This window comes from Armigeres subalbatus, chromosome 3 (genome assembly GCF_024139115.2).
Source record: "Armigeres subalbatus isolate Guangzhou_Male chromosome 3, GZ_Asu_2, whole genome shotgun sequence".
Classification (NCBI taxonomy): domain Eukaryota; kingdom Metazoa; phylum Arthropoda; class Insecta; order Diptera; family Culicidae; genus Armigeres; species Armigeres subalbatus.
Window position 1 is genome coordinate 249,673,542 of NC_085141.1, and position 24,074 is coordinate 249,697,615.

The 24,074-nt window shown below is 41.8% G+C and overlaps 2 protein-coding genes across 3 annotated transcripts; one reads left to right on the forward strand and one right to left on the reverse strand.

Moving 5' to 3' along the window:
• The first annotated feature begins 1,650 nt into the window (after positions 1-1,650).
• On the forward strand, positions 1,651-12,536 carry LOC134227903 (uncharacterized). Of its 2 annotated transcripts, none has more exons than XM_062709608.1 (3): positions 1,651-1,934; positions 2,426-3,212; positions 10,362-12,535. In XM_062709608.1, exons 2-3 carry the CDS (start codon positions 2,465-2,467, stop codon positions 11,618-11,620), a joined length of 2,007 nt encoding a protein of 668 aa, XP_062565592.1. In that variant the 5' UTR covers positions 1,651-1,934; positions 2,426-2,464; the 3' UTR covers positions 11,621-12,535. The 2 variants fall into 2 exon arrangements, with proteins under 2 accessions (XP_062565592.1, XP_062565593.1); XM_062709609.1 differs by lacking the exon at positions 1,651-1,934 and adding an exon at positions 1,990-2,139 and having other exon boundaries at positions 10,362-12,536.
• Positions 12,537-21,900: 9,364 nt separating this feature from the next.
• Positions 21,901-23,834, reverse strand: LOC134227905 (uncharacterized). Its single transcript, XM_062709610.1, has 4 exons — positions 23,085-23,834; positions 22,855-23,023; positions 22,285-22,795; positions 21,901-22,227 (listed from the first exon to the last, which is right to left on the reverse strand). The coding sequence occupies exons 1-4, from the start codon at positions 23,459-23,461 to the stop codon at positions 22,052-22,054; spliced, it is 1,233 nt and encodes a 410-aa protein (XP_062565594.1). The 5' UTR covers positions 23,462-23,834; the 3' UTR covers positions 21,901-22,051.
• Positions 23,835-24,074: the final 240 nt, after the last annotated feature.

Genomic DNA, 24,074 nt, shown 5'->3' on the forward strand with positions numbered 1-24,074 from the left:
AGGTGGATCGATCAGGTGGAGGACGACTTGCGGACCCTCCGCAGACTGCGTGGTTGGCGAAGTGCAGCCTTGAACCGAGCTGAATGGAGAAGTCTTTTATGTGCAGCACAGGCCACTCCGGCCTTAGTCTGATGATAAATAAATAAATAAATGTATCTTAAAGGCATGGTCGAGTCAAGTCCTACGTCCACCTCGCGGTTATGTCACAGACATTACCCACTGTTCGTTTTTTCAAAACTTTTTTGTGGACTCTAATAATCCATGTATCATATTCTTCTTAAACAGTCTCCACATCTCGATGTTCTATATCTCGATATCTCTCCCTATGTTGATTGTTCAATCGGTCCCTTAATAATAAATATCATTATTTTTTTTACGTGTACTTGCATCGCAGAATCATAAAGCTTGACATGTCGCAAGATGGGATCCAGGATTGAACGAAAAGTGGCCACTTCTCCAAGGGAATTAGGCCCTGAAAATACCCGAAGGGTGGCCAATTCGATAAAAAAAATCGCCGAAATTTACTCCAGTGAACTTGTTTTGCAAAATCATGAAGTTTGACATGTCGTAAGATGGGATCCAAGATTGAACAAAAAGTCTCCTCGTAATCCCTTGCAATATCTTGGCCTTCGTCTTCTTCTTCTTCTTCAATGGCTCTACATTCCAACTGGAGCTTGGCCTGCTTATGAACTTAGTATTCTATTAGCATTTCCTCAGTTAATAATTGAAAGCTTTTCTATGCCCGCCATTGCATGGGTATGTATCTTGTGTGGCAAAAACAATGGATGCACTACGCCCATCAGGGTGTTGAGAAAGATTCCAACCCGAAAACATCCTAGACCGAGAATCGAACTCGCCATCGCCGGAATGGCAATCCTATGCCTTTGCCCGCGTGGCTACTGGAAACTCCATCTTGGTCTTCGTATTTCACATGATTTTTCCACTTAAAAATAATACCTCATTTAAATGCTAACTATGCTAACAGCAATTAATACGCATCCCCCAGATTCTTTATTTGATAGCGATTTATCACGATCATTAAAACCAAGAAGTAAGTTATTTGCTTCTTGGTTTTAATGATTATGAAGCCAGCTATGCGACGCGACAGTGCAATTTAACAGTTCATTGATAATAATTGTGAATCCTTTACGTGAGCTACGTCGCGTTTACTCTGCTGGGCACAAGTATCAATCAGCTACGGAACAGAAAATAATTGGCACGACATTGCCCACGCTTGTGCGCTATGAACTTCTGTGTGCGGCGCTTACGAATGATTACTCTCCATTAGGGATTTTTCATAATTATACACTTTATGGTAGTTTCAGTTGATGCATCGTGCTATAAATATGCTGGTAAATAATAAGATTTAAATCCTAAGATTTCACTTGAAAAACTCTTGAAGCAATGATTGGCAACAAACAGCGAGTCAGATTACAAACCCACAGGAGAACAGAAAAAAACCTGAGTTACTCCGCAAGTTTCATGAATTGCATGATGTTGTGCGCATGACTGGCACACTTGATGCGTCATAACCACAGTTATAGCACTGGACTGCGGGAATCCCCGTCTGGTGAATTCGTCATCGAGTGTGGCAGATATGCTAGGGTTGCGGCAGATATAGTCGCCCGTCTAATAAATTATAGAACTCCAGAGACTAAACATACGTTCTGTGACGGCTAACCCGCGGGGCAAAAGTTCGTTGCTATTACTGGTTCGGATTTGAATGGGTACAGTAATAGCTGCCGTAATCCTATCATACCATTCGTGTGCGTTTGTTATGAATGCTCTTCCAACCAACACAGGCTTTCCACAGTCCTCGTTTTGCTTACAGGCGAGATAGTTGGTTGTTTGGTTTATCAAAGTAAGATAAGCATTTAGTTGATAATTCTCAATAACTGCACACTAAAACTTGATCATATTGGCTGCTAAGCAGAGTAAGTATACACGTGACAAATGTTCGAATCAAATGGTATAAGTTATTAGAGGATAAAAAAACAATACAAAGTGCTAAAAGTTCAGTGAATTTGCTGAAGCAAAAGTTCCTAAATTATTACTTATGGATGATCCAAATTGAGAAAACATAATTTTAAAACACAAATTGATCAACCAAGTGATGTTATTTATTTATATATTGTAATGGTAATGCAACAATTGTACACAATAAAGTTAGCATATCGTAACAAATTGTTGGAAATAAGTACAGGAGCAATACAAACAATAACTATGCAGTCAGGATTTTGTTCTTCCAGTTTGATTTGATTAACTGAGCTTAGAAGTATATTCCCGTGGAAATGTATCTGAATCTCGTATTGAAATTCAAATAAAATTTTGAATTTATTTACTGAAGTTGAAAGTCAGCTTGTAATGCCAAAACAAACTAAGAAAATCCCGTTATTACTTTAATTTCTAATCATTTCGTTCGCAGATCCATACACGTACCTGTGGTATTCATATTTAATGTTGAATGTCACCGAACTCACTCAAAGTGCTAAATTGGAATGTCTGTTCAATAGACCCTAAGAAAGAGGAACTTTCTAAGTTTCTTAAGTACCACGAAATCGATGTAGCCGTCCTTACCGAAACTCATCTTAAGCCAAAAAAGACGTTCTCCATTTCCGGATATGATGATGAGCGGCAAGACCGTAAGGATAGGCCGAAGGGTGGCGTGGCAATACTCGTTCGGAACACGATTTCACATTCCAGAGTGGAGGTCGCTACATCCGTTATCGAATCCGCTGGCGTTGAGTTGGAGCTAGCGGGTGAGAAGCTGATCATCTACGCCAGCTACTGCCCTGAACAATGCAACAGCAAAACTGAGAAGCAGTTCATAAAAGATTTGCGTCTTCTGACGCGACCTAAAACGAAGACGAAGTTTCTCGTGATTGGTGACCTGAATGCACGTCACACGTTTTGGGGTGATGACAAAAATAATAAAAATGGAGAACTGATATTCGATGACGCGTCGCACCATAAGTATTACGTCAAATTACCAGAGGATCCAACATTTATCACATGTAAGAGCAATGCGTCCTATTTGGATATCTGTTTGGCGAACTTCGTCATTGACAAGCCAAAGCGAACGGACCCACGTTATCTGAAATCCGATCACTTTCCGGTGATTTACGATTTGGGAAAAAGTGCTGGTGCCGTGCCGTTGGCTGAAGGATATCGTAGGGGTATTCGTTCAAATGTTCCCGCTACTGCAGGCAATGGTATGTATATGGAAATATTTTTGAAAACAAGATAATCCACTATTGAATTTGTTATATCAACATCAGGCACAGCTCACGTTATGAAACGGTTTTGTAGTTCGATTTTCCCGAATCTCGACTGGAAAAAATATGTTCATTCAAACGATAACCAATGTAATCACTATTTTGTAACTCACAATATAGTGTAATATATAATGCAGTTGTTACGTGTTAACTATAGATAGTAGAATCTATAGATGAGCGAAAGCATGGTTGGGTTCGTTTTTTGACCGTGTACCAGGCGCATATGACATCACACCCCTTGATATTTTCATTGAAATCGTGAAGTCATGCTCGTTTGGAGCAGATATGCCAGATTTGAAGACATTTGAATCTCTGTCAAGACATTTATTTCGTGAAGACATGTTGAAGACTTTTTTAAATAATTAAAAACTTATCTATATTATAAGATATTATAAGACAATCAATAAGCCAGCGAATATAAAATACAATTTTATTACTTATAAATTCTGCGACTCTCATATGCAAATTATAGAAATGTTACAAAAGTTATATCTTTGTCTCAGGATTAAATAAAATCTCAAACATAAAAATACATTTACACTAGCCAGTTGATAACTGCAACGCATTTTAAACGTCAAACGATCAGAGCCGTAGCGTGGACTCCCAGCGCCCTTGGCGAGTCGTTTAATGAGCGCCCCTCTTCTACTAAGAGAAATCAAATACGTAAATTTTACATTTGGAGTACAATTTGAATCTCAAACCTAAACAATGTTTAATGGTTTAAACATACTACAAATAGCATTCAATATTCAGGAATGTATTGGATTGGAAGCTGATACCTGAAATCCACAAAGAAGGATGGAATAGAATACCTTTAAAATTATTTGAAATTTTTTGATACTTTTTGACTTTTGAAATAATGTAAGGAAACTTGTAGAGCCGGGTTAGAATCTAATAATAAGGCTACGTTTTGTTGTGTAGCCTATAAATCCCTGAAGAAGGTGATGAAATATACACCGAAACATCGGAAAATAGACGCCACAACGATTCAGCGGTTTTATAAGACTGAAAATTATACAAAATTGAGCACAACAGCATCCCATTAAAAAAAACATTTAGATATTTAAACAGATATCGTGAAGGAGTCAAGAGGAGGAAGTTCAAATTCAATAATTTTTGCGTGATGCAATACTTCCTTTTATGGTTTTGAATACTTCCTTTTATGGTTTTTGCAAGCATTTGTAGTCTATGTTCGGAAATGGTTAAAGCAGTAAAGATTACTTGTCTTGCTAAAAAAAACCTAAAAATTATACGAAAAAAACTTACCAGATAAAGATTTTTTTTATTTTCCAAATCCACGCACTGCTAGATTTTGTTGGGTTAATAATATCCAACTTTAAATGGAGTCGGTTGATGCTCAGAAACGCAATCGCTCCTATTTAAATCAAGGAAAATCTAACTCTGAAGCTGGCTTGACCATGGTTTGGAACTACTATTGGACATATGTGGTTACTGGTTGGATTAATAAAATTCCATTCTAGTGACCTCGTGAGATTGCCAGAATCCAGAATCGCTATCGGACCTAGTCGAATCATGAAAAAAGTTACACTAAAGTCGATTGGTTGAAGGCCGGAATCGCCATCTAGAGTATTATTTTATTATGTCTTTATTTGTGTGTTTTTTTAAATTTGACATTAAGTTCAACACAAAACCATCTAGAGTAAGCCCTTGGATGGTTTGGAGATGCCACTGGACCTAGTTGGGTCAATGAAATGAGGATGGAATCACTATTAGACCTCGTCGGATGAAGTGGGTTGATTGGTGAATGAAATCAACATCGGATCTATTCAGATAAAGGAAAATCCTATTCTGGATTCGGGCTGTTGGTCGTCTCGAGGCTCTTATACACATATGTAGTTTGGTCAATAGAATCCAACTCTGAAACGATTTAGTCGAGGGCCGAAAACGCCAAAAAATTGTCCTTGTCCAACAATTCTAACAAAGCAAATATTAAGGAGTTATCGATATTCCTCGATACAGCCGCCGATATAACTCAACGTTATTCAGACTACAAAGAGCTTTTCTAAATTAAACAAGCAAATCAATATCAAATCGCAAAACCAAATCACTACTACTACAAACCAATCATAGGAGCAAAAGGACCCTTCGGAATTTGGTTAATCGCTTGGTTATGGATGTATTTCTTTGAAGGACTTGGAAAAACTGAATCATTTCTTCACTATTCATTCCTCACTGCTGAAACATTACGGTTCCGGAGGACTCTCGGTGGCCGCAATAGTGCCCAAAAATTTTACCAATTGCAATGCGGGTATCAAACATCATGATTTTCAAATAACTTTATAAGCAACTATCAGATTTCCTTTTATTCAATCGCCTTTTTCAACCCGGTCCCAGAGGTCCCTGAGAATCCTGAATAGTAGTCAAAACTAAAACCAACACATATAACATGGATGTGAGATAATGGAAAAATATTCTTTGTTTGCTCTATAGATTAAATACTAGATTACGCTTACCAGAGGTGAACCAGCCAAGAGCTGAAAGCCTCTTTAATAAAGAACAAAAAATAGATTACACATCTCTGCCATATACCCATGGATCTATGGATCAACCCATACTCGGTTTTATAAATACATGACCTCTAAGTAATGAAACTGTTTTATTTATTATATAGTAAACATTGATTTTGGCGCCCCCTGAAGGCTGGCGCCCTTGGCGGGGGCCAACCTGGCCAACCGCACGCTACGGCGCTGCAAACGATAGATGTACTTGCCTTTGGAAATTTTTGATGTCATGTCTATCTAAGTATTTCATTTATTACGCGACGCAGAGAATACACTATTTGAACACTTCCCCTAGCTAGTTCAGCAATATGAAGTCATGTATCTACTGTTCTGATGTTGGTTTTTCATTATAGCACCCAAATGAGTGTTATAATGATTATTATGCAACCCATTTGAGTTGCATAATGTTCATTAAAGCAACCATTTCGTTGGCATGGAAAAGTAGGCCGTTTTATCACTCAAAGACGAACTGTAAACCAGATATTATGATCAGGAATTGCATAAAAGTTATTTCGATCATTACATCGGAACACAATTGCCGATCTAATTTATTTTAAACGGCAAAAATAGACTGAATTCTTCTATGACTTGATTTAATCTATTCAACCGTTGAGCTAGATCCAGATTTTTGTTTCCAGGTTTCTGCCGAATTCATGTGATCTATTCGACATTTCTATGCGACATTCCTCTGAATACCCATCGAGAATGAGAAGAGATTTTGTGAAACTCTTTGAATTTCCCGTGGATTTTTGAAAGAATTTTCACTGAAAATTTAGAAGAATTTTTCGTATAAAATAAGGAGGATTTATGATGAAAATTATGAGAAATTTCTCGCCTAAACTAAGAAAAATTAAATTGGAAACTCAGCACAACCGTGGACAATTCCTGTATGGAGAAATAAAGAAAATTTTCCAAAATTTGAACGGGAAATTCTTCTTAATTTCCACAAGTTTGTTTTAGATTCTTGCGAGCATATCTTCGGAAGTCCCAGATTTTTATTTTTACAAGAAAATTGCCCAATTAATTTTTAAAGACAATTCTTACGAATGTCGACAAGGAATCGAAATTGTTCTTGAATGAATATTTCTCAGACAGAGGATTTATCTTCGCTCATCTATATATTCCACTATCTATAGTGTTAACTGTCTTCTGATTTTTTGAAAGTTCATGAGTGTAGATTAACTACAGCTAATGATTCGGAATATCTTGCATAACATTTTTTTAACAGCTCCAAAGGTTTTTCAAAACCATAGCAACTGGCATGCATGATATTCATGTTTTAATCCTTTCTTATTGAAATCCGCCAGAATGTGTGCCTTTTTTTTCTTCCTAAGCAATGGAGAGGAAATCTGCTTAACAGACATCCTGGGTTGAACGTCCAGGAAGTGCGGAGTTAGGGACCACCTCCATCAGCAAACGAAGGAGGCAGGACTACATCCCCGACCCGCTAAACCGTTTCCATTGCCGCCAAGCCCGTCGTCCCTTCGGTACAACCAGAAAGTAATGATTCAAAGGGGGGCCAGTGCACAACGCACTCACGCGGTTAGCTGCGTGTCCTTGCAGCACCGAACATCGTGACTCGCTTTTTTAGAAGAACACCATGGTATCGTGCCAGCGCATTGCCGGCTTTCCAGGTGGCCTTACCACGCCCTATGTCCTCGGAAGGTGGGAAGGGTCGACTTCGCGCCTGGTTCCCTCTGCACGACTGGTATCAAGAATGATGATGCCGCGTGCACCCCAAATTGACCTCTCTGCGATGGGGTCTATTCGCCAACATACAGAGGGACTTGCCGACGCGGTGCCTACGCCTGTCCCAGCCTTGACGAGGACCCTTTTCCGTCTCCGGGCTCGGAACCCGCCCGGTTGACCGACGCCGCGAAAGCGACGATACCATGTTGTTTTTCACGCGGCCACTTGTTCGATAAAAGATTTGAACATCTCGGGAGCCTCAGCAATGGCCGCTTTGATGGCCAGGTTCGGAATACCAGCCGGTTCTGGTGCCTTACCTACACTAAGGGACTGTGCAATCCCCGCAAGTTCCGCCACCGTTACTCTTCCCTCGTCGGCCACCCTGGCCACGAAAGCCACCCGTCGTTCAACATGCCCCTCTTCTGTGCGTGCTCGCTGCATCCGCCTCCGTGCCCGTAGGCAGGCGCGGCGCAGGTTCGCAATTGCTTGAGTCCACCAGTAAGCCGGTGGCCTCCCATTCCTAGGGTGGACTTTCCTAGGCATGGTGGCATCGCATGCACGCGAGAGTACTGTTACCAGCTGCTCGCCGCTCAGACCGAGAGTATTGTGCTCGCGGCGGAGCGCTTCCTTAAACACCTCGTCGTTGAAGTACGATGTCTTCCACATACGAGGGCTAGGCCTCGCCCCTTCTTCCGTCCGCTGAATGCTGGTCGTATAGTCGATACTGTAGCGAACCGCCAGGTGGTCGCTGTGAGTGTAACCATCATCTACCCTCCAGTTCGAACTACTCGTTTGGCCAGGGCTCCAGAACGTAACGTCGATAATCGACTCGGCCCCGTTCCAGCTGTTGGTACTGTTGGTACCGACATTGGCCAAGTCCACATCCAACATGACCAGTGATTCCAGCAGGATCTGCCCCCGTTGATTCGTGGAACAACTTCCCCATACCACGGCCCAAGCGTTGAGGTCCGCCGCTATCACCACCGGCCAACGCTCCATCAAGTTAGCCGTCAAACAATCCAGCATACGACCAAACTGGTCGATCGACCATCGAGGAGGCGCATAGCAGCTGCAGAAGAAGACGCCGTTGATTTGGCAATGACGAAGCCCTCGTGTGGCGAAGACACCAACTCTTGGACTGGGTATTTCCCCGTTGTCCATATCGCCGCCATTTTAGACCCATCGATGACCCAATTACCATTCCTGGCGGGTACCCGGTAAGGATCCGCTATGATGGCGATATTCATCCCCCATTCAGCAACTGTCTGACACAGCAGTTGCTGGCTGCATCACAGTGGTTCAGGTTTAGCTGCGTTACCTGCACTGTTGATTTTGCAGCACGCTTAAACGCCGGGCACTTCGAACCCCCCATGGGGTACTTGCTGATCACAGCTTTGCTGGAACAAATCAAACAATTGTGAGGGTTCGTGCAGCTTTGTGCCTTATGTCCCTCCAATCCGCAGCGTCGGCAGAGCTTGCTTCTGTCAGGACCTTTGCAGTCTCATTGCTTGTGCCCCGGTTCCAGGCACTTGAAGCAAACTTCGAGTTGCTCGTATATGCTCACAGGGCACACCGCCCATCCTACCTTGACGCTCCCTAACTTGACTACCTTGGAGGCGTCCACTGCAGATAGCCGAACCAATGCTACCTGCGTCCCTGCCGGACCTTTCCGTAGCCGAACGGCTGCGCTGGGAATCTCCTCTTCACACTGTCGCCGCAGTGCCGTGACGAGCTCTTCGACTTCGGTGATCTCGTCCAGATCTTTAACCCTTAGATTCACCTCCGTCGTGAGTGCCCTCACCTTGACCGTCTCGCCTAGGACTTCCTCCGCCAACTTCTTGTAGGCGGCGCCCTTTTGCGAGACGCCCCGCTTCAGCTCGAGGATCATCTCTCCCGTCCGAGTATGTCTTATTCGACGTACGTCGGCGCCGAGTTCACCGAGCTTAACGTCATTTCTCATCGCCTTCAGGACGTCCGAGTACTTAGCCTTGTCCGTCGTGATGACTAGGGCATCGCCCCTGGAGCGATTGGCGCCTACCCTAGACTTCTTGCTACCCTCATTCGCCTGGGCCTTCTTTTCGGCCCTTGACGTCTAGTAGTCATATGGCTACTGCTTCTGCCTCATACGCAGGAGGTCGTGGGTTCAATCCCAGGTCCGTTCCATTCTCCTACTTTGTATCTTTCTCTTTATTTCTCATGTTCTAGCAATCGCTAGAAATGGAAATGGACTTCCATACCGTTTCCATTACTATTCCTATACCTTCAACTTGAGTATTCTAACAGTAATCTGCTAGAATTGGAAATGAGCTATAGAGCTCGTTTCCTACATCCAATTAGAAATTCCATCAGTTACCTTCTCCTATCTATCACATTGGCAGCTCGTTAACCAAGACGGACCTCTGCCTCTCCAACCTAACCCAGAAATTCCAACAAATTCCGCATGAACTCGTGGCAAGTGCAGAGGTATATTCGGCTTGCAGTGGGCGAGTGATTGCATCATCATTTCCTCCCCCTTCCCTACATTTTCTTGCATTCTGACGTGGCAGGCGCCAGTATGACTTAACGAATAAGATCACCAGTACTTGTACATTGAAGATGTGTGCTAGTCCCAAGCAGACATCTGTTGGTTCCCTGTGCAAGAACAGCTGATCTGGTCATAATGGAGTAGCAACTACGAGCAGTCAATCAAGCTCAAGCTCAAGCTCAAGCTAAAATAAAATCTTCATAAACGGCAAAAAGCACAACATATTAAAATAATATAATACATTAATATCATTTTCACCGTTTGTAGCAAACAACTATTCTCAAACAATCTAGATTTTTCCTACTTACATTTTTGAGTATTTTTTGTGTTTTATTTTTCTCTTATATCTAGTTGCAGCTCGAAGCATTAATGCGAGTTCATCGTCTTCGTCACAAGTACCTAAAAAAAGAGACCACAATCAGGATTTGCGGCACCGCTTGAACCCACTTCAAATGACAAATCACGCGAATTCTTCGACGGAGGCACAATTCATACTGCGACAAATCCTTCAAAAATGTCGCGAATTCAATGTGCCAACACATCATCTGTATGTGAATTTCAAAACGTCCTACCGCACTATCGACCGAGAGCAGCTGTGGAGAACAATAAAAGGATATGATGGTCCGGAAAATTTGATTCAAGAGCTTCAAACTATTGTGAACAGGACGGCTGCGGATTCCAAAAACGGATTAAAAATGGATAACGAATTGTCCAGCTTACTTATGTACATCGCACAAGACGCAATGATTCGTGAAGCTGGATTGAGAACAAGTGGTACAATTTTTCGGAATGCTTTACAGGTAATCCGTTTTGCGGATGACATGGTTTTGATTGCCAAGAGCCTTTCAACATTGGAACAAGCTTATGTTGCTCTAAAAGAAATCGCAGCGAAATTCGGATTAGATTCGGCTTTGAAAGAATCGAAATATATGAGACCAAGGATTTTAAAAGATAATCACCAGTCACTCCCGACAGTCTTTCTGGATGGCAATAAGTTTGCAGCAGTTGAAAACGTTTCTTTCCTGGATTCATTCGTAACTACGGATAATAATGCAACAAAGGAAATCAGTCACTGCATTGCAAATGGAGAGGAAATGCATGCAAAACACCTGCCATTTTTCCAATCAGCTGATAAAACTCTACAGGAAAAACTAAATATCTACAAAAAGGAGATAAGATCGAAAGTACTCTGTGGCCACGAGTCGTGGATTCTAACCAAATCGCATGCTAAGCAACTCGTTAACTTCGAACGTGAAGTGCTACGAGCAATCCACGGTAAAATTCAAGCAGCAAATGGACGGGCATATTATGCCACTTATCCAAAATTGGTACAACAGTTGGGGGAGCCGGGCATTGAACACATGGCAAGAATTGGAAGACTACGCTGGGCAGGAAAGGTATTCCAATTGGCAGAGGACAGTCCAGCAAGAATGGTTTTGGAAAAAAGTCCGCAAGGTAATCGGATCGCCGGACGTCCTCCAACGCGATGGATCGATATGGTGGAACAAGATTTGAAAAGTCTTGGTTGTTCCGTTAAGTTGTCAACCGTGGTGCAAAATGGAGATGAATGGAGAGCATTGCTCGAGAAGGCTGAGGCTTCATGGAAGTGATGTGTCTAGGTGTTCATGTGGTCGTAGGAAAACTTGACATTTCATTTCTAACCATATATCCGTCACCTAAGGACAGGTAACCACTGACCAACCGAAGAGCGTCATTGTGTTTGCTGTCTACAAGCTGATCATTCTTCTGGCGAACGAACATCATGCCGATCTGGGGGAGCTGCGGTGAACCGACCACCCGAAACTCCTAATTTAATTCATGGAAAGTTCCTGCGGATGTTTCTTAATGCTTTTCTCAGGATGATGCTTTACACTCGAGCACGCACGCTGTTGTATTTTGTACAACACTAACGAAAAAAAACATCGCTTGCGGTACACAACACGAGCGAGCCTGCATGAGCGTTTCAAAAATGCGCTCGTGCTCAAAGGTTAGCGCGAATATCTGAGGTCCACTGTTTGATTGAGATAAAAACTTTTCATAATCGCTCTGGTGAGAGTAAAAAGAAGATAAGGATCCGTTACACCACCTCGGAGAACAGCTCCATATTAGGTTATCAATTTGTAGATTAAAAATTAAAGACAACAACGCTGTCAATGTAGGATTTCTCAGTGAGAAAAGAATAGTTAGAACTATTACGTATGCACTTAAAAAAATAAAAATTATTTTAGCTGAAGAACCAAAGGATCATACACTTAAAATGTAGGCAAAATAAATTTTCCAAAAACAAAATTATTCATAAGTACGTCAATTAATCAATTCAGAAATATGTGATTTTATGTGATTATCCGTATATATTGTTGGACTCGCGCTTGGACTTTTTTCCTGGAACGGTTAACAGTCAAAATACAATTTGTAAAAAAATGTATTTTAAATACCTTATAGAAGAGAATACACATGGTTTATTGGGACTTGCGGTATTAAAGTTCATTTAACTAACTGATATATTATTTATATACTCTTTATTTAGATTTTTTTTTCAAAGTATAACTAGTAAAACTACCATGGAAACATACAACTACATATTGTGATAAATAAAGATTTTTACAATGTCATTCCACACACTTAGTTTTAAGATGACAGATCCATGGCGATCGCTTTCGGCGAGGAAAGTAGCTACTTCTGGCGATGCCAGTTAAGCAGACTGTCGTAATACGGGTCTTCCACACAAGACTGAATCACATAAAGCCGAAAACTCATAAGGCTGCACACGAAAGGCTGAAAAAGTATAAATCTTACATAAGGCTGAAACAACAAAAGGCTTAAACTCGAAAGGCTAAAAAAATCGTGAGAAACCGATTTTAATGGAGGAATTCACATTTGACGTTAATAACTAAAATGAACCGAAACCTTCTTGCGACTCCTTGTTGGCGTTTTTTAATTTTTTTAGTCTTTCTTTAGTTTTCTCATTTTTTTAGTCTGCACGGCACAAGAAATTTGGAGGTAGCATAGGAAGGAACAATACTTTATTGCTCTTGGTTTTTGCATGAGTTTTTTGATTCTTGCCAAGATTACTTCTAAATTTTTTATTGTTTGTTCTTTATTATTCTTGCTTCTTTCCTCTTCATTCTCTCTTTTTTCCCTACTATCTTCTCCATTTTTTCTTCTTCCTTTTATTTTCTTCTTTTCTTTCTTTTATTTTCGTTTTTCTTCCTCTTTCTTTTTTCTTCATTTTTCCTTTTTTCTTCTTCAATCCTTCTTTGTTCCTTATTCCTTTTTCTTTCTACTTTCTCCTTTTTAGTTCTTCCTCCATAGATCTTCCTTTTTCGTTCTACCATCTTCTTCTTCTTAGTTTTTTCCGCCTTCCTTATTTCTATTTCCTTCTTCCTTCTTATGTCTTCCTTCTATCTTCGTCCTTGTTCTTTCTTTCTTCTTGAAACTTTTTTTTCTGTTTCTTCTTCTTAAATTTTTCTTTGTTCATCTTCTTCCTTCTTCATGCTTCCTTTTTGCCTTCTTATTTCTTCTTTCTTCCCTTTCCTTCTTTTTTCTTTCTTTTCCTCTATTCTTTTTTCCTTCTATCTTCTTTCTTATTCGTTCTTCGTTCTTCCTCCTTCTTTCTTCCTTCCTTCGTCCTTTTTCCTTCTTCTTTATAAAGGACGAAATTCCTCCTTCTTCTTTGTCGCTTGTTCCTTAACCTTCCTTTCTTTCCTATTTCCTTCATCCTATTTCTTTCATCCTGTTTTCTTCTCCATTTTCCTTCCTTTTTCTTTTATCATTCTTCTTTCTTCTTCCTCCATTCTACAATCTTCCTTTTCTTTCTTCCTTCCACACTCTTCCATTTATCTCCTTTTTAATCATTAATTCTTAATTCTTAATTCTTAATTCTTAATTCTTAATTCTTAATTCTTAATTCTTAATTCTTAATTCTTAATTCTTAATCCTTGATCCTTAATTCTTAATTCTTAATCCTTAATTATTAATTCTTAATTCTTAATTCTTAACTCTTAATTCTTAATTCTTAATTCTTAATTCTTAATTCTTAATTCTTAATTCTTAATTCTTAATTCTTAATTCTTAATTCTTAATTATTCTTTATTCTTCATTCTTTATTCTTTATTCTTTATTCTTTATTCTTTATTCTTTATTCTTTATTCTTTATTCTTTATTCTTTATTCTTTATTCTTTATTCTTTATTCTTTATTCTTTATTCTTTATTCTTTATTCTTTATTCTTTATTCTTTATTCTTTATTCTTTATTCTTTATTCTTTATTCTTTATTCTTTATTCTTTATTCTTTATTCTTTATTCTTTATTCTTTATTCTTTATTCTTTATTCTTTATTCTTTATTCTTTATTCTTTATTCTTTATTCTTTATTCTTTATTCTTTGCTCTTTATTCTTTATTCTTTATTCTTTACTCTTTATTCTTTATTCTATCCTCCAGGAATTCCTCCGGAAGTTCCTCCAGGAATTCCTCCGGAAATCTTCTAAGAATTCCTCCGGAAGCTCCTCTAGGAATTCTTCCGGAAGTTCCTCTAGGAATTCCTCCGGAAGTTCCTCTAGGAATTCCTCCGGAAGTTCCTCTAGGAATTCCTCCGGAAGTTCCTCTAGGAATTCCTCCGGAAGTTCCTCTAGGAATTCCTCCGGAAGTTCCTCTAGGAATTCCTCCGGAAGTTCCTCTAGGAATTCCTCCGGAAGTTCCTCTAGGAATTCCTCCGGAAGTTCCTCTAGGAATTCCTCCGGAAGTTCCTCTAGGAATTCCTCCGGAAGTTCCTCTAGGAATTCCTCCGGAAGTTCCTCCAGGAATTCCTCCGGAAGTTCCTCCAGGAATTCCTCCGGAAGTTCCTCCAGGAATTCCTCGGGAAGTTCCTCTAGGAATTCCTCCGGAAGTTCCTCCAGGAATTCCTCCGGAAGTTCCTTTCGGAATTCCTCCGGAAGTTCCTTTAAGAATTCCTCCTGAAGTTAATTTAAGAATTCCTCCGAATATTCCTCTAAGAATTCCTCCGAAAATTCCTCTAGGAATTCCTCCGGAAATTTCTCTAGGAATTCCTCCGGAAAATCCTCTAGCAATTCCTCCGAAAATTCCTCCAGGAATTCCTCCGGAAATTCCTCTAGGAATTCCTCCAGAAGTTCCTCCAGTAATTGCTCCGAAAATACATCCAGAAATTTCTCCGAAAGTTCCTCCACGAATTCCTCCGGAAGTTCCCCCAGGAATTTCACCGGAAGTTCCTCCAGGAATTTCTCCGGAAGTTCCTCCAACAATTCCTCCGCAAGTTCCTCCAGGAATTCCTCCGGAAGTTCCTCCAGGAATTTCTCCGGAAGTTCCTCCAGGAATTCCTCCGGAAGTTCCTCCAGAAGTTCTTCCAGGAATTCCTCCAGAAGTTCCTCCAGGAATTCCTCCGAAAGTCCCTCCCGGAATTCATCCGGAAGTTTCTTCAGAAATTCCTCTGGAAGTTCCTCCAGGAATGCCTCCGGAAGTTCCTCCAGTAATTTACCCGGAAGTTTCTCCAGGAAATCCTCCGGAAGTTGCTCCATAAATTCCTCCAGAAGTCCTCCGGAAGTTCCTCCAGGAATTCCTCCAGGAATTCCTCCGGAAGTTCCCCCAGGAATTCCTCCGGAAGCTCCTCCAGGAATTCCTGCGGAAGTTCCTCCAGGAATTCCTCCGGAAGTTCCTCCAGGAATTCCTACGGAAGTTCCTCCAGGAATTCCTCCGGAAGTTCCTCCAGGAATTCCTCCGGAAGTTCCTCCAGGAATTCCTCCGGAAGTTCCTCCAGGAATTCCTCCGGTAGTTTCTCCAGAAATTCCTCCGGAAGTTCCTGCAGGAATTCCTCCGGAAGTTTATCCACGAATTCCTCCGGAAAATCCTCCAGGAATTCCTCCGGAAGTTCCTCCAGGAGTTCCTCCAGAAGTTCCTCCAGGAATTCCTCCGGAAGTTCCTCCAAGAATTCCTCCGGAAGTTCCTCCAGGAATTCCTTCGGAAGTTCCTCCAGGAATTCCTCCGGAAGTTCTTCTAGAAATTCCTCCGGAAGTTCCGTTAGGAATTTCTCCAGAAGATCCTTTAGGAACTCCTCCGGAAGGTCTTTCACGAATTCTTCCAGAAGTTTCTTTAAGAGTTCCTCCGGAAGTTTCTTTAAGATTTCTCCGGAAGTTTCTTTAAGAATTCCTTCGGAAATTCCTCTAGGAATTCTTCCGGAAATTCCTCTAGGAATTCCTCCGGAAATCCCTTTAGGAATTCCTCCAAAAATTCCTCTAGGAATTCCTCCGAAAACTCCTCTAGGTATTCCTCCGGAAATTCCTCTAGCAATTTCTCCGGAAATTCCTCTAGGAATTTTCCGGAAATTCTTCTAGGAATTTCTCAGGAAATTCCTCTAAGAATTCCTCCGGAAGTTCATCCAGGAATTCCTTCAAAAGTTCTTCCAGGAATTGCTCCGGAAGCTCCTCCAAGAATTTCTACGGAAGTTCCTCCAGGAATTAATCCGGAAGTTCCTCCAGGAATTCCTACGGAAGTTCCTCCAGGAATTCCTCCTAAAGTTTTGACGTAAACTACGTCTAAGGGGAAGACTCGGATACAGGGTGACAAATGAAAATTTCCAAATTCGAGACCGTCACGAAATCATGTAAGATTTTGAACTTTAATAGCGCCTTTATCTTCCTATGGATATTTGAGATTTATATATCAATCGACTCGGAAATTCTCTACCAATTTGTCAATTATATTGAAACTTTGGGTCATGAACGCTAGAATAGGGTATCGGATCATTTTGGCAGCACCCTCTTTTCTTGTCCGCAAGAGTCTCGTTTCGGCCGTCGCCGTTCAGTGCGGTTGGCTTTTGGACTCTGCTTTTTGTGCGGTGTTTCGCACAAAAGGTAGAACAATGGAGCCGGACCAGTGACCGCGGTCGAAACACATGTAACAAAAATGCGTAATGTAGTGCATGGTGTATAAAAAGTGATGCAGATAGGGGCATGTTTGTGCAGGCATGAGACGATCAATTGTTATCAATGCCAATGCCAAATTATGGTCTACGCAAGGTCAAGGGGGAGGGGGTAATCTTCTTCTTCTTCTACTACTGAATCGAGCGGCGTGAAAATTTGAATGCAGAGGTTTTTCGGGCCGGATGAAGGTTCTTAAGATGGTTCGAGACCCCTCTTCTCTTTGAAACCTGGCTCCTATACAAATGAAACACCAATTTCATCATAACTCGAGATCAAGCAAATGGAAACAAATCTTGCGTGTGGAGGTTTTGGAAGGAAAGATATGTTTCTGTGGTGGTTTGCAACGCCTCCCCCTTCTGGAAAGGGGGGCTCCCATACAAATAAACCAAAAATTTCTGCATAACTCGAGAACTAATCAGAGAATAAATCTATTTTAGGCGAAACAAAGTTCGTCGGGTCTGCTAGTAAAAAATAAATATTTAAATGGAAAAAAAAAATTTAAAAGCTTCTCGGATTTGTTAAAGAATGTTTTGAAAGTTTACCGGAATTTTTTTTGTTGCCCCTTAAATTGGTATTTTGAGCAAAACAATCCTAAGGGCAGGGGAGACATATTTAAAAAAAATATTTATATCGGCCTAATAATATTTTGTCCAATTAAATGCGCGCCTGAATTAGAAGGATTTTAACTTTGATTCAGGAAGTGTGAATGCACTTAAGATATTTTTATAATACGTGGGTGCAAACATGCAGTACTTATTGTACACGACAAAAGCTTCGGAACGCATACGTTCTTGGAACGGGCTATATGAGTTACAATAGAGCTATCACCTTCTTGCTCCATGATTCAAAAGTCTTGCAATGATATTAATAAAATGGTTGCACGAATATTTTATCCATAGTGACATTCAGTGTTGGTAGAACCATACTCAAATCTGAATCATCGAGGTTTCATGCACGAGCTAACTCGCCTGCAATTCTGTAGGGGGAGCATCGCGTTTGAGTTTCTCGGCCAGAATCGCATCACTTCGCTCACTCACCGAAAAATGATTTCGTTCTAAAAAGCGTCAAAACGCAATCGAGGCGTATGTTTTATTTATATATGCAATTATTAGCCATTGTTTTAGACGAAAAACAGTTAATTCAATGCATTCAACAATAAAGAACACGTAAATATCATGCAGTGATGCAAATTGCGATTCGAATCATGAGCAAATCTCTGGGCCATGATTCTGATGGAATTTGACTCACGCATGGTTTGAATCGCCGATGAGATTTTGAGTGGGAGTGGGAGTGGGAGTTAGATTGTAATAACACACACACCCTCTTTTCCCGTCCGCAACGTTTACTACTCGCATGCATCACAACCAAATTAATTGGGTTTTGGTACATGATTGACATTTTATGATTTCTAGTGATGCACGGAAAACAAGATATGCCTATGATTGGAATATTTCTGAATAACAAATGTTGCAAACGGAAAAGAGGATGCTCCCCTAGAGCTTCTTCTATTGAAATATTTCATCAAATGCTTCAAAACCCAAATGTAGGCAATTCGGATCCAAGAAAGGCATCATTACCACTGAGGAATAAATTTGGGTTTTCATAGTAATTTTTTTAAACAATTGTCGTATCCAACAATTTTCATATCTTAAGATACGCTAGTTTTGTTCGAAACCAGTGACATAAGTAATCAAATAAATTTTCTAAAAATATTCATGCATGATGGCACTACAATCTTTAATGAACAAAACTGCCTTACGTAGTTTACGTTGGGCGGTTGTGTCTTGTACATAACCCTTCTGATTTTTTCCAGGAATTCATCCGAAAGTTTTTCCAGGAATTTCTCCGGAAGTTCCTCCAGGAATTCCTCCGGAAGTTCCTCCAGGAATTCCTCCGGAAGTTCCTCCAGGAATTCCTCCGGAAGTTCCTCCAGGAATTCCTCCGGAAGTTCCTCCAGGAATTCCTCCGGAAGTTCCTCCAGGAATTCCTCCGGAAGTTCCTCCAGGAATTCCTCCGGAAGTTCCTCCAGGAATTCCTCCGGAAGTTCCTCCAGGAATTCCTCCGGAAGTTCCTCCAGGAATTCCTCCGGAAGTTCCTCCAGGAATTCCTCCGGAAGTTCCTCCAGGAATTCCTCCGGAAGTTCCTCCAGGAATTCCTCCGGAAGTTCCTCCAGGAATTCCTCCGGAAGTTCTTCCGGAAGTTCCTCCAGGAATTCCTCCGAAGTTCCTCCAGGATTTTTTCCGGAAGTTCCTCCAGGAATCCCTTCAGAAGTTCCTCCAGGAATCCCTTCAGAAGTTCCTCCAGGAATTCCTCTGGAAGTCCCTCCAGGAAATCCTCCGGAAGTTCTTCCAGGAATCCCTCCGGAAGTTCCTCCAGGAATTCCTCCGGAAGTTTCTCCAAATTTTTTTCCGGAAGTTCCTCCAGGAATTCCTCCGGCAGTTCCTCCAGGAATTCCTCCGGCAGTTCCTCCAGGAATTCCTCCGGAAGTTCCTCCAGGAATTCCTCCGGAAGTTCCTCCAGGAATTCCTCCGGAAGTTCTTCCGGAAGTTCCTCCAGGAATTCCTCCGAAGTTCCTCCAGGAATCCCTTCGGAAGTTCCTCCAGGAATCCCTCCGGAAGTTCCTCCAGGAATTCCTCCGGAAGTTCCTCCAGGAATTACTCCGGAAGTTCCTCCAGGAATTCCTCCGGAAGTTCCTCCAAGAATTTTTCTGGAAGTTCCTCCAGGAGTTCCTCCGGCAGTTCCTCCAGGAATTCCTCCGGAAGTTCCTCCAGGAATTCCTCCGGAAGTTCCTCCCGGAATTCCTCCGGAAGTTCCTCCCGGAATTCCTCTGGAACTCCCTCCCGGAATTCCTCTGGAAGTCCCTCCCGGAATTCCTCTGGAAGTCCCTCCAGGAATTCCTCTGGAAGTTCCTCCAGGAATACCTCCGGAAGTTCCTCCAGGAATTCCTCCGGAAGTTCCTCCAGGAATTCCTCCGGAAGTTCCTCCACGAATTCCTCCGGAAGTTCCTCCAGGAATTCCTCCGGAAGTTCCTCCAGGAATTCCTCCGGAAGTTCCTCCAGGAATTCCTCCGGAAGTTCCTCCAGGAATTCCTCCGGAAGTTCCTCCAGGAATTCCTCCGGAAGTTCCTCCACTAATTCCTCCGGCAGTTCCTCCAGGAATTCCTCCGGCAGTTCCTCCAGGAATTCCTCCGGAAGTTCCTCCAGGAATTCCTCCGGAAGTTGCTCCAGGAATTCCTCCGGAAGTTCCTCCAGGAATTCCTCCGGAAGTTCCTTCAGGAATTCCTCCGGAAATTCCTCCAGGAATTCCTCCGGAAGTTCCTCCAGGAATTCCTCCGGAAGTTCCTCCAGGAATTCCTCCGAAAGTTCCTCCAGGAATTCCTCCGAAAGTTCCTCCAAGAATTCCTCCGGAAGTTCCTCCAGGAATTCCTCCGAAAGTTCCTCCAGGAATTCCTCCGAAAGTTCCTCCAGGAATTCCTCCGAAAGTTCCTCCAAGAATTCCTCCGGAAGTTCCTCCAGGAATTCCTCCGGAATTCCTCCAGGAATTCCTCCGGAAATTCCTCCAGGAATTCCTCCGGAAATTCCTCTAGGAATTCCTTCGGAAGTTCCTCCAGGAATTCCTCCGGAAATTCCTCCAGGCATTGCTCCGGAAGTCCCTCCAGGAATTTCTCCAGAAGTTTCTTCAGGAATTTCTCCGGAAGTTCCTCCAGGAATTCCTCCGCAAATCCTCCAGGAATTCCTTCGGAAGCTCCTCTTGAAGTTCCTCCAGAAATTTCTCCGGAAGTTCCTCCAGGAAGTCCTCCAGAAGTTCCTCCAGGAATTCCTTCAGAAGTTCTTCCAGGAATTCCTCTGGAAGTTTCTCCAGGAATTCCTCTGGAAGTTTCTCCAGGAATTCCTCCGGAAGTCCCTCCAGGAATTCCTCCGGAAGTTTCTTCAGGAATTCCTCCGGAAGTTCTTCCAGGAATTCCTCCGGAAATTCCTCCAGTAATTCCTCCGGAAGTTCCTCTAGGAATTCCTCCGGAAGTTGCTCCAGGAATTCCTCCGGAAGTTGCTCCAGGAATTCCTCCGGAAGTTCCTCCAGGAAATCCTCCGGAAGTTCCTCCAGGAATTCCTCCGGAAGTTGCTCCAGGAATTCCTCCGGAAGTTGCTCCAGGAATTCCTCCGGAAGTTGCTCCAGGAATTCCTCCGGAAGTTCCTTCAGGAATTCCTCCATAAATTGAATCGGAAGTTCCTCCAGGAATTCCTCCGGAAGTTTCTTCTTCAGTTACTCCGGAAGTTCCTCCAGAAATTCAACCAAAGTTCCTCCAGAAATTCTAGATTTGCATCGGGCGTAGTGACCAGGTAGACCAATTGATCCTAATTCCAAAACAGTTCGGATAATCTTGTACACCTGGTTTGGGTATAACTGAGCTGCAAATCATACGCATGGGCTCTAAAAACTTGAATAAACAAGACTGGCTGGTGTCACAGTTGTATTGAGCGCAGTTGACCTGGTACACACATTGATCCAAACTCCAGAACAGATTGGAGAAGCTTAAACACCTGGTTTGAGTGTATCTGAGTTGCAAATCATACGCGTGGGTTCAACGGACATGTATGGGCATGACTGGTCCATTTCAGATAGCTATTGAACTAGTAGACCAATTGGTCCAAATTCCAGAACAGTTTGGAGAACCTAGAACATCTGGTTTAGGCAAAACTGACTGGAATATCGTACATATGACCTTTACGAACTGGCATAGACATTACGGGTTTCCATTGGCACGGGTTTCCGTAATTTTCTTCGGCTTAATTTGCCTATCGTCTGTCATCAGTCATAGAGAGATTTTGAAGTCGCTAGGGATGTCCAGAAAAAAACATATTGTTCACACATAATATAGTCAATGCTAGAATAGTGTTATAAAACATGTTTGGAACCTGTGCTGTTAGTGTTGTTCACACTGAAATATGTCATGTAAAGATAAAGATAAAGGTTCTCTTTTTTAATACAATTTCGAATATAATAGTGCATTTTAAAAATACATAATATTAATTACTCGTATTGAATATTTTATTTATAAACTTTTACATATCACCACAATCTGCACTTTTAATGTTTCTCCGATCATTGGATCACTGGTCCAACAATCCTTTATACATCAGTGTCGGTAGTTCCGAACGAATTATATTGCAGAATTCCTCATTCTGGTAGCTGGGATCATCCGGATTACCCTGACCGTAGTTGTCAAAAGTTGTGTCGGTAAGCTTTTCGTATTTAAATTTCTCAAACACCACAACGTGCATAACCTCTGCAAGATGGAAGATGATTTATGGTAGATCTTTTTAGTTTGCCAACAATTTCTTACCCAGAAATCCTTTACGAAGCAGTTCCGTTTGTAAGTCCACCAGACTTGGAACTTTGCCCAAGTATCCCATTTTACCAAGAACTGTAGCAAACTGTTGATGATATTCGTATAGGATTTCATTCCTGTGCGCCGTCTTGGTTGGATTGTCTACAATCAAATCTAACAGATACAGAATATCGATGGCCGGTGAACCCCAATGGCCGCATTGGTAATCGATTTTCATAGCATCCACGATGCGTCCGTCGAGATTCTTCTTGACTAAAATGTTTTTCCAGTTAAAATCTCCATGATTGAGAACATTGTAGCCTACGGTTGGTGGATTTGGATCGTATACTTCGCTGTATCTTTGACCGAGAGTTTTGAGAAGATGTTTCAACTTGTCCGCAAACACACTGCAGCCATTCCATTTACTTACAACTTCCGAAAACTCGTTAAATCTTGTGCTGAATTGAGTGAGCACCAATCCCTCACAAAGAACCTCTTTTATGCTGTGTGTGGTCAAATCCATAATCTGAAATATTTCCAAAGGTAAGCAGCAGGTTGACCCAGATGTGATTTATGATCAGTTACCTTTTGCTGGTTGATATAAAGCGAAGCTGCATGATGGTTTGCTATGTCCCGAATGATCTGCCTGGCCTCTTCGATACTTCCAATGCAAACACGATTAGCGAGCCATCCCTTTGGCGACAAATCTTCTATCACAATTATTGCATTCGGCTCGATCGATGCGTAGAACAATCTGTGCGATCATTGGTAATAATTAACTACCGATCAGACCGAATTGTCAATCATATACTTACCGAGCCACTTCCAAGTGTTCGCCAGCATCTTTCAACACCTTTGCCATTGCTGGAAGCACCTCACTGTACATCTGAATTTCCTTCACAAACAACGTGTTTCCTTGAGACACTTCTTTCTTATACCCATCAGCGGTGGGTTGAGTTTTGATTATCAGATTAGCTTTCTGCTCACCGGACACTCGCTTCGTTTGATAATGAATTTCGGTGCGGAACATAATACTGCCGTAGTGGTCCCCAGGTTGGGTAGCAGGACGTAGCTCACAACTCTCCGTCAGCTGGATGGATGGATCATTTTCAGAATTTTGTAACATTTTGGTGAAGAAATCATCGTTGAGCCAAGACGGGGAGTGAATTTCGTCGACGCTGTGTTCTGCCATTGTAGAGTGCGGTTATTCACTGGATGACTGACCGTGGTGGCTGTTTGATTTGAACTAACCGTAGGCCGCTTTAATTTGGACCGGTATAGCGAGAGATAAATTTAGAAATCACATTTGTATTCTGAGCAGCTATTTGGTCGGGGTTCTGCTAATACGCACCAAGCGTCGATAAAAACACACCCAATTTAATGCTCAAAATTTCGCGCAGTAGTTCTTTTGATTCACAAACCATATCGAACATTTCTCGAACAGATATCAAGGATATTTCACATCAAATCATCACATCAATAGATCCTTTCTCCATTCTAATCCATTCTCGAGAAGAGTATCATCACTGGACGGAAAAAAGGCACTTGATGCGGTTTAGCAGAACCCCGACCATTTGTGAAACAGAAGGAGCGTGATCTATCTTCAGTGAGATTTGTATATATGTGTCCATTGAAATGATAAGTGGATGATAACAGCAAACCAAACCGAACCAGGCGCAACTATATGAAGCGAAACCATACTCAACGTATTGTTGCTCGAATCTTGATCCAGTTTCAACTTCTATAATTATTGAAGTGTTATCAGGTGAAAATGTCCATTAGTCTTATGCAAGTTTGCTATAACA

What these genes read in the sequence shown, in the direction of transcription:
- LOC134227903 (XM_062709608.1), top strand. Translation starts at nt 2,465, where the DNA reads ATGTCACCGAACTCACTCAAAGTGCTAAATTGGAATGTCTGTTCAATA. An exon ending in TCCCGCTACTGCAGGCAATG is followed by an intron (nt 3,213 to 10,361) that starts GTATGTATATGG and finishes TCTTATATCTAG; the next exon opens with TTGCAGCTCGAAGCATTAAT.
- LOC134227905 (XM_062709610.1), bottom strand. Translation starts at nt 23,461, where the DNA reads ATGGCAGAACACAGCGTCGACGAAATTCACTCCCCGTCTTGGCTCAAC. An exon ending in GAACACTTGGAAGTGGCTCG is followed by an intron (nt 23,024 to 23,084) that starts GTAAGTATATGA and finishes ATGATCGCACAG; the next exon opens with ATTGTTCTACGCATCGATCG. An exon ending in GCTTCGTAAAGGATTTCTGG is followed by an intron (nt 22,228 to 22,284) that starts GTAAGAAATTGT and finishes TCCATCTTGCAG; the next exon opens with AGGTTATGCACGTTGTGGTG.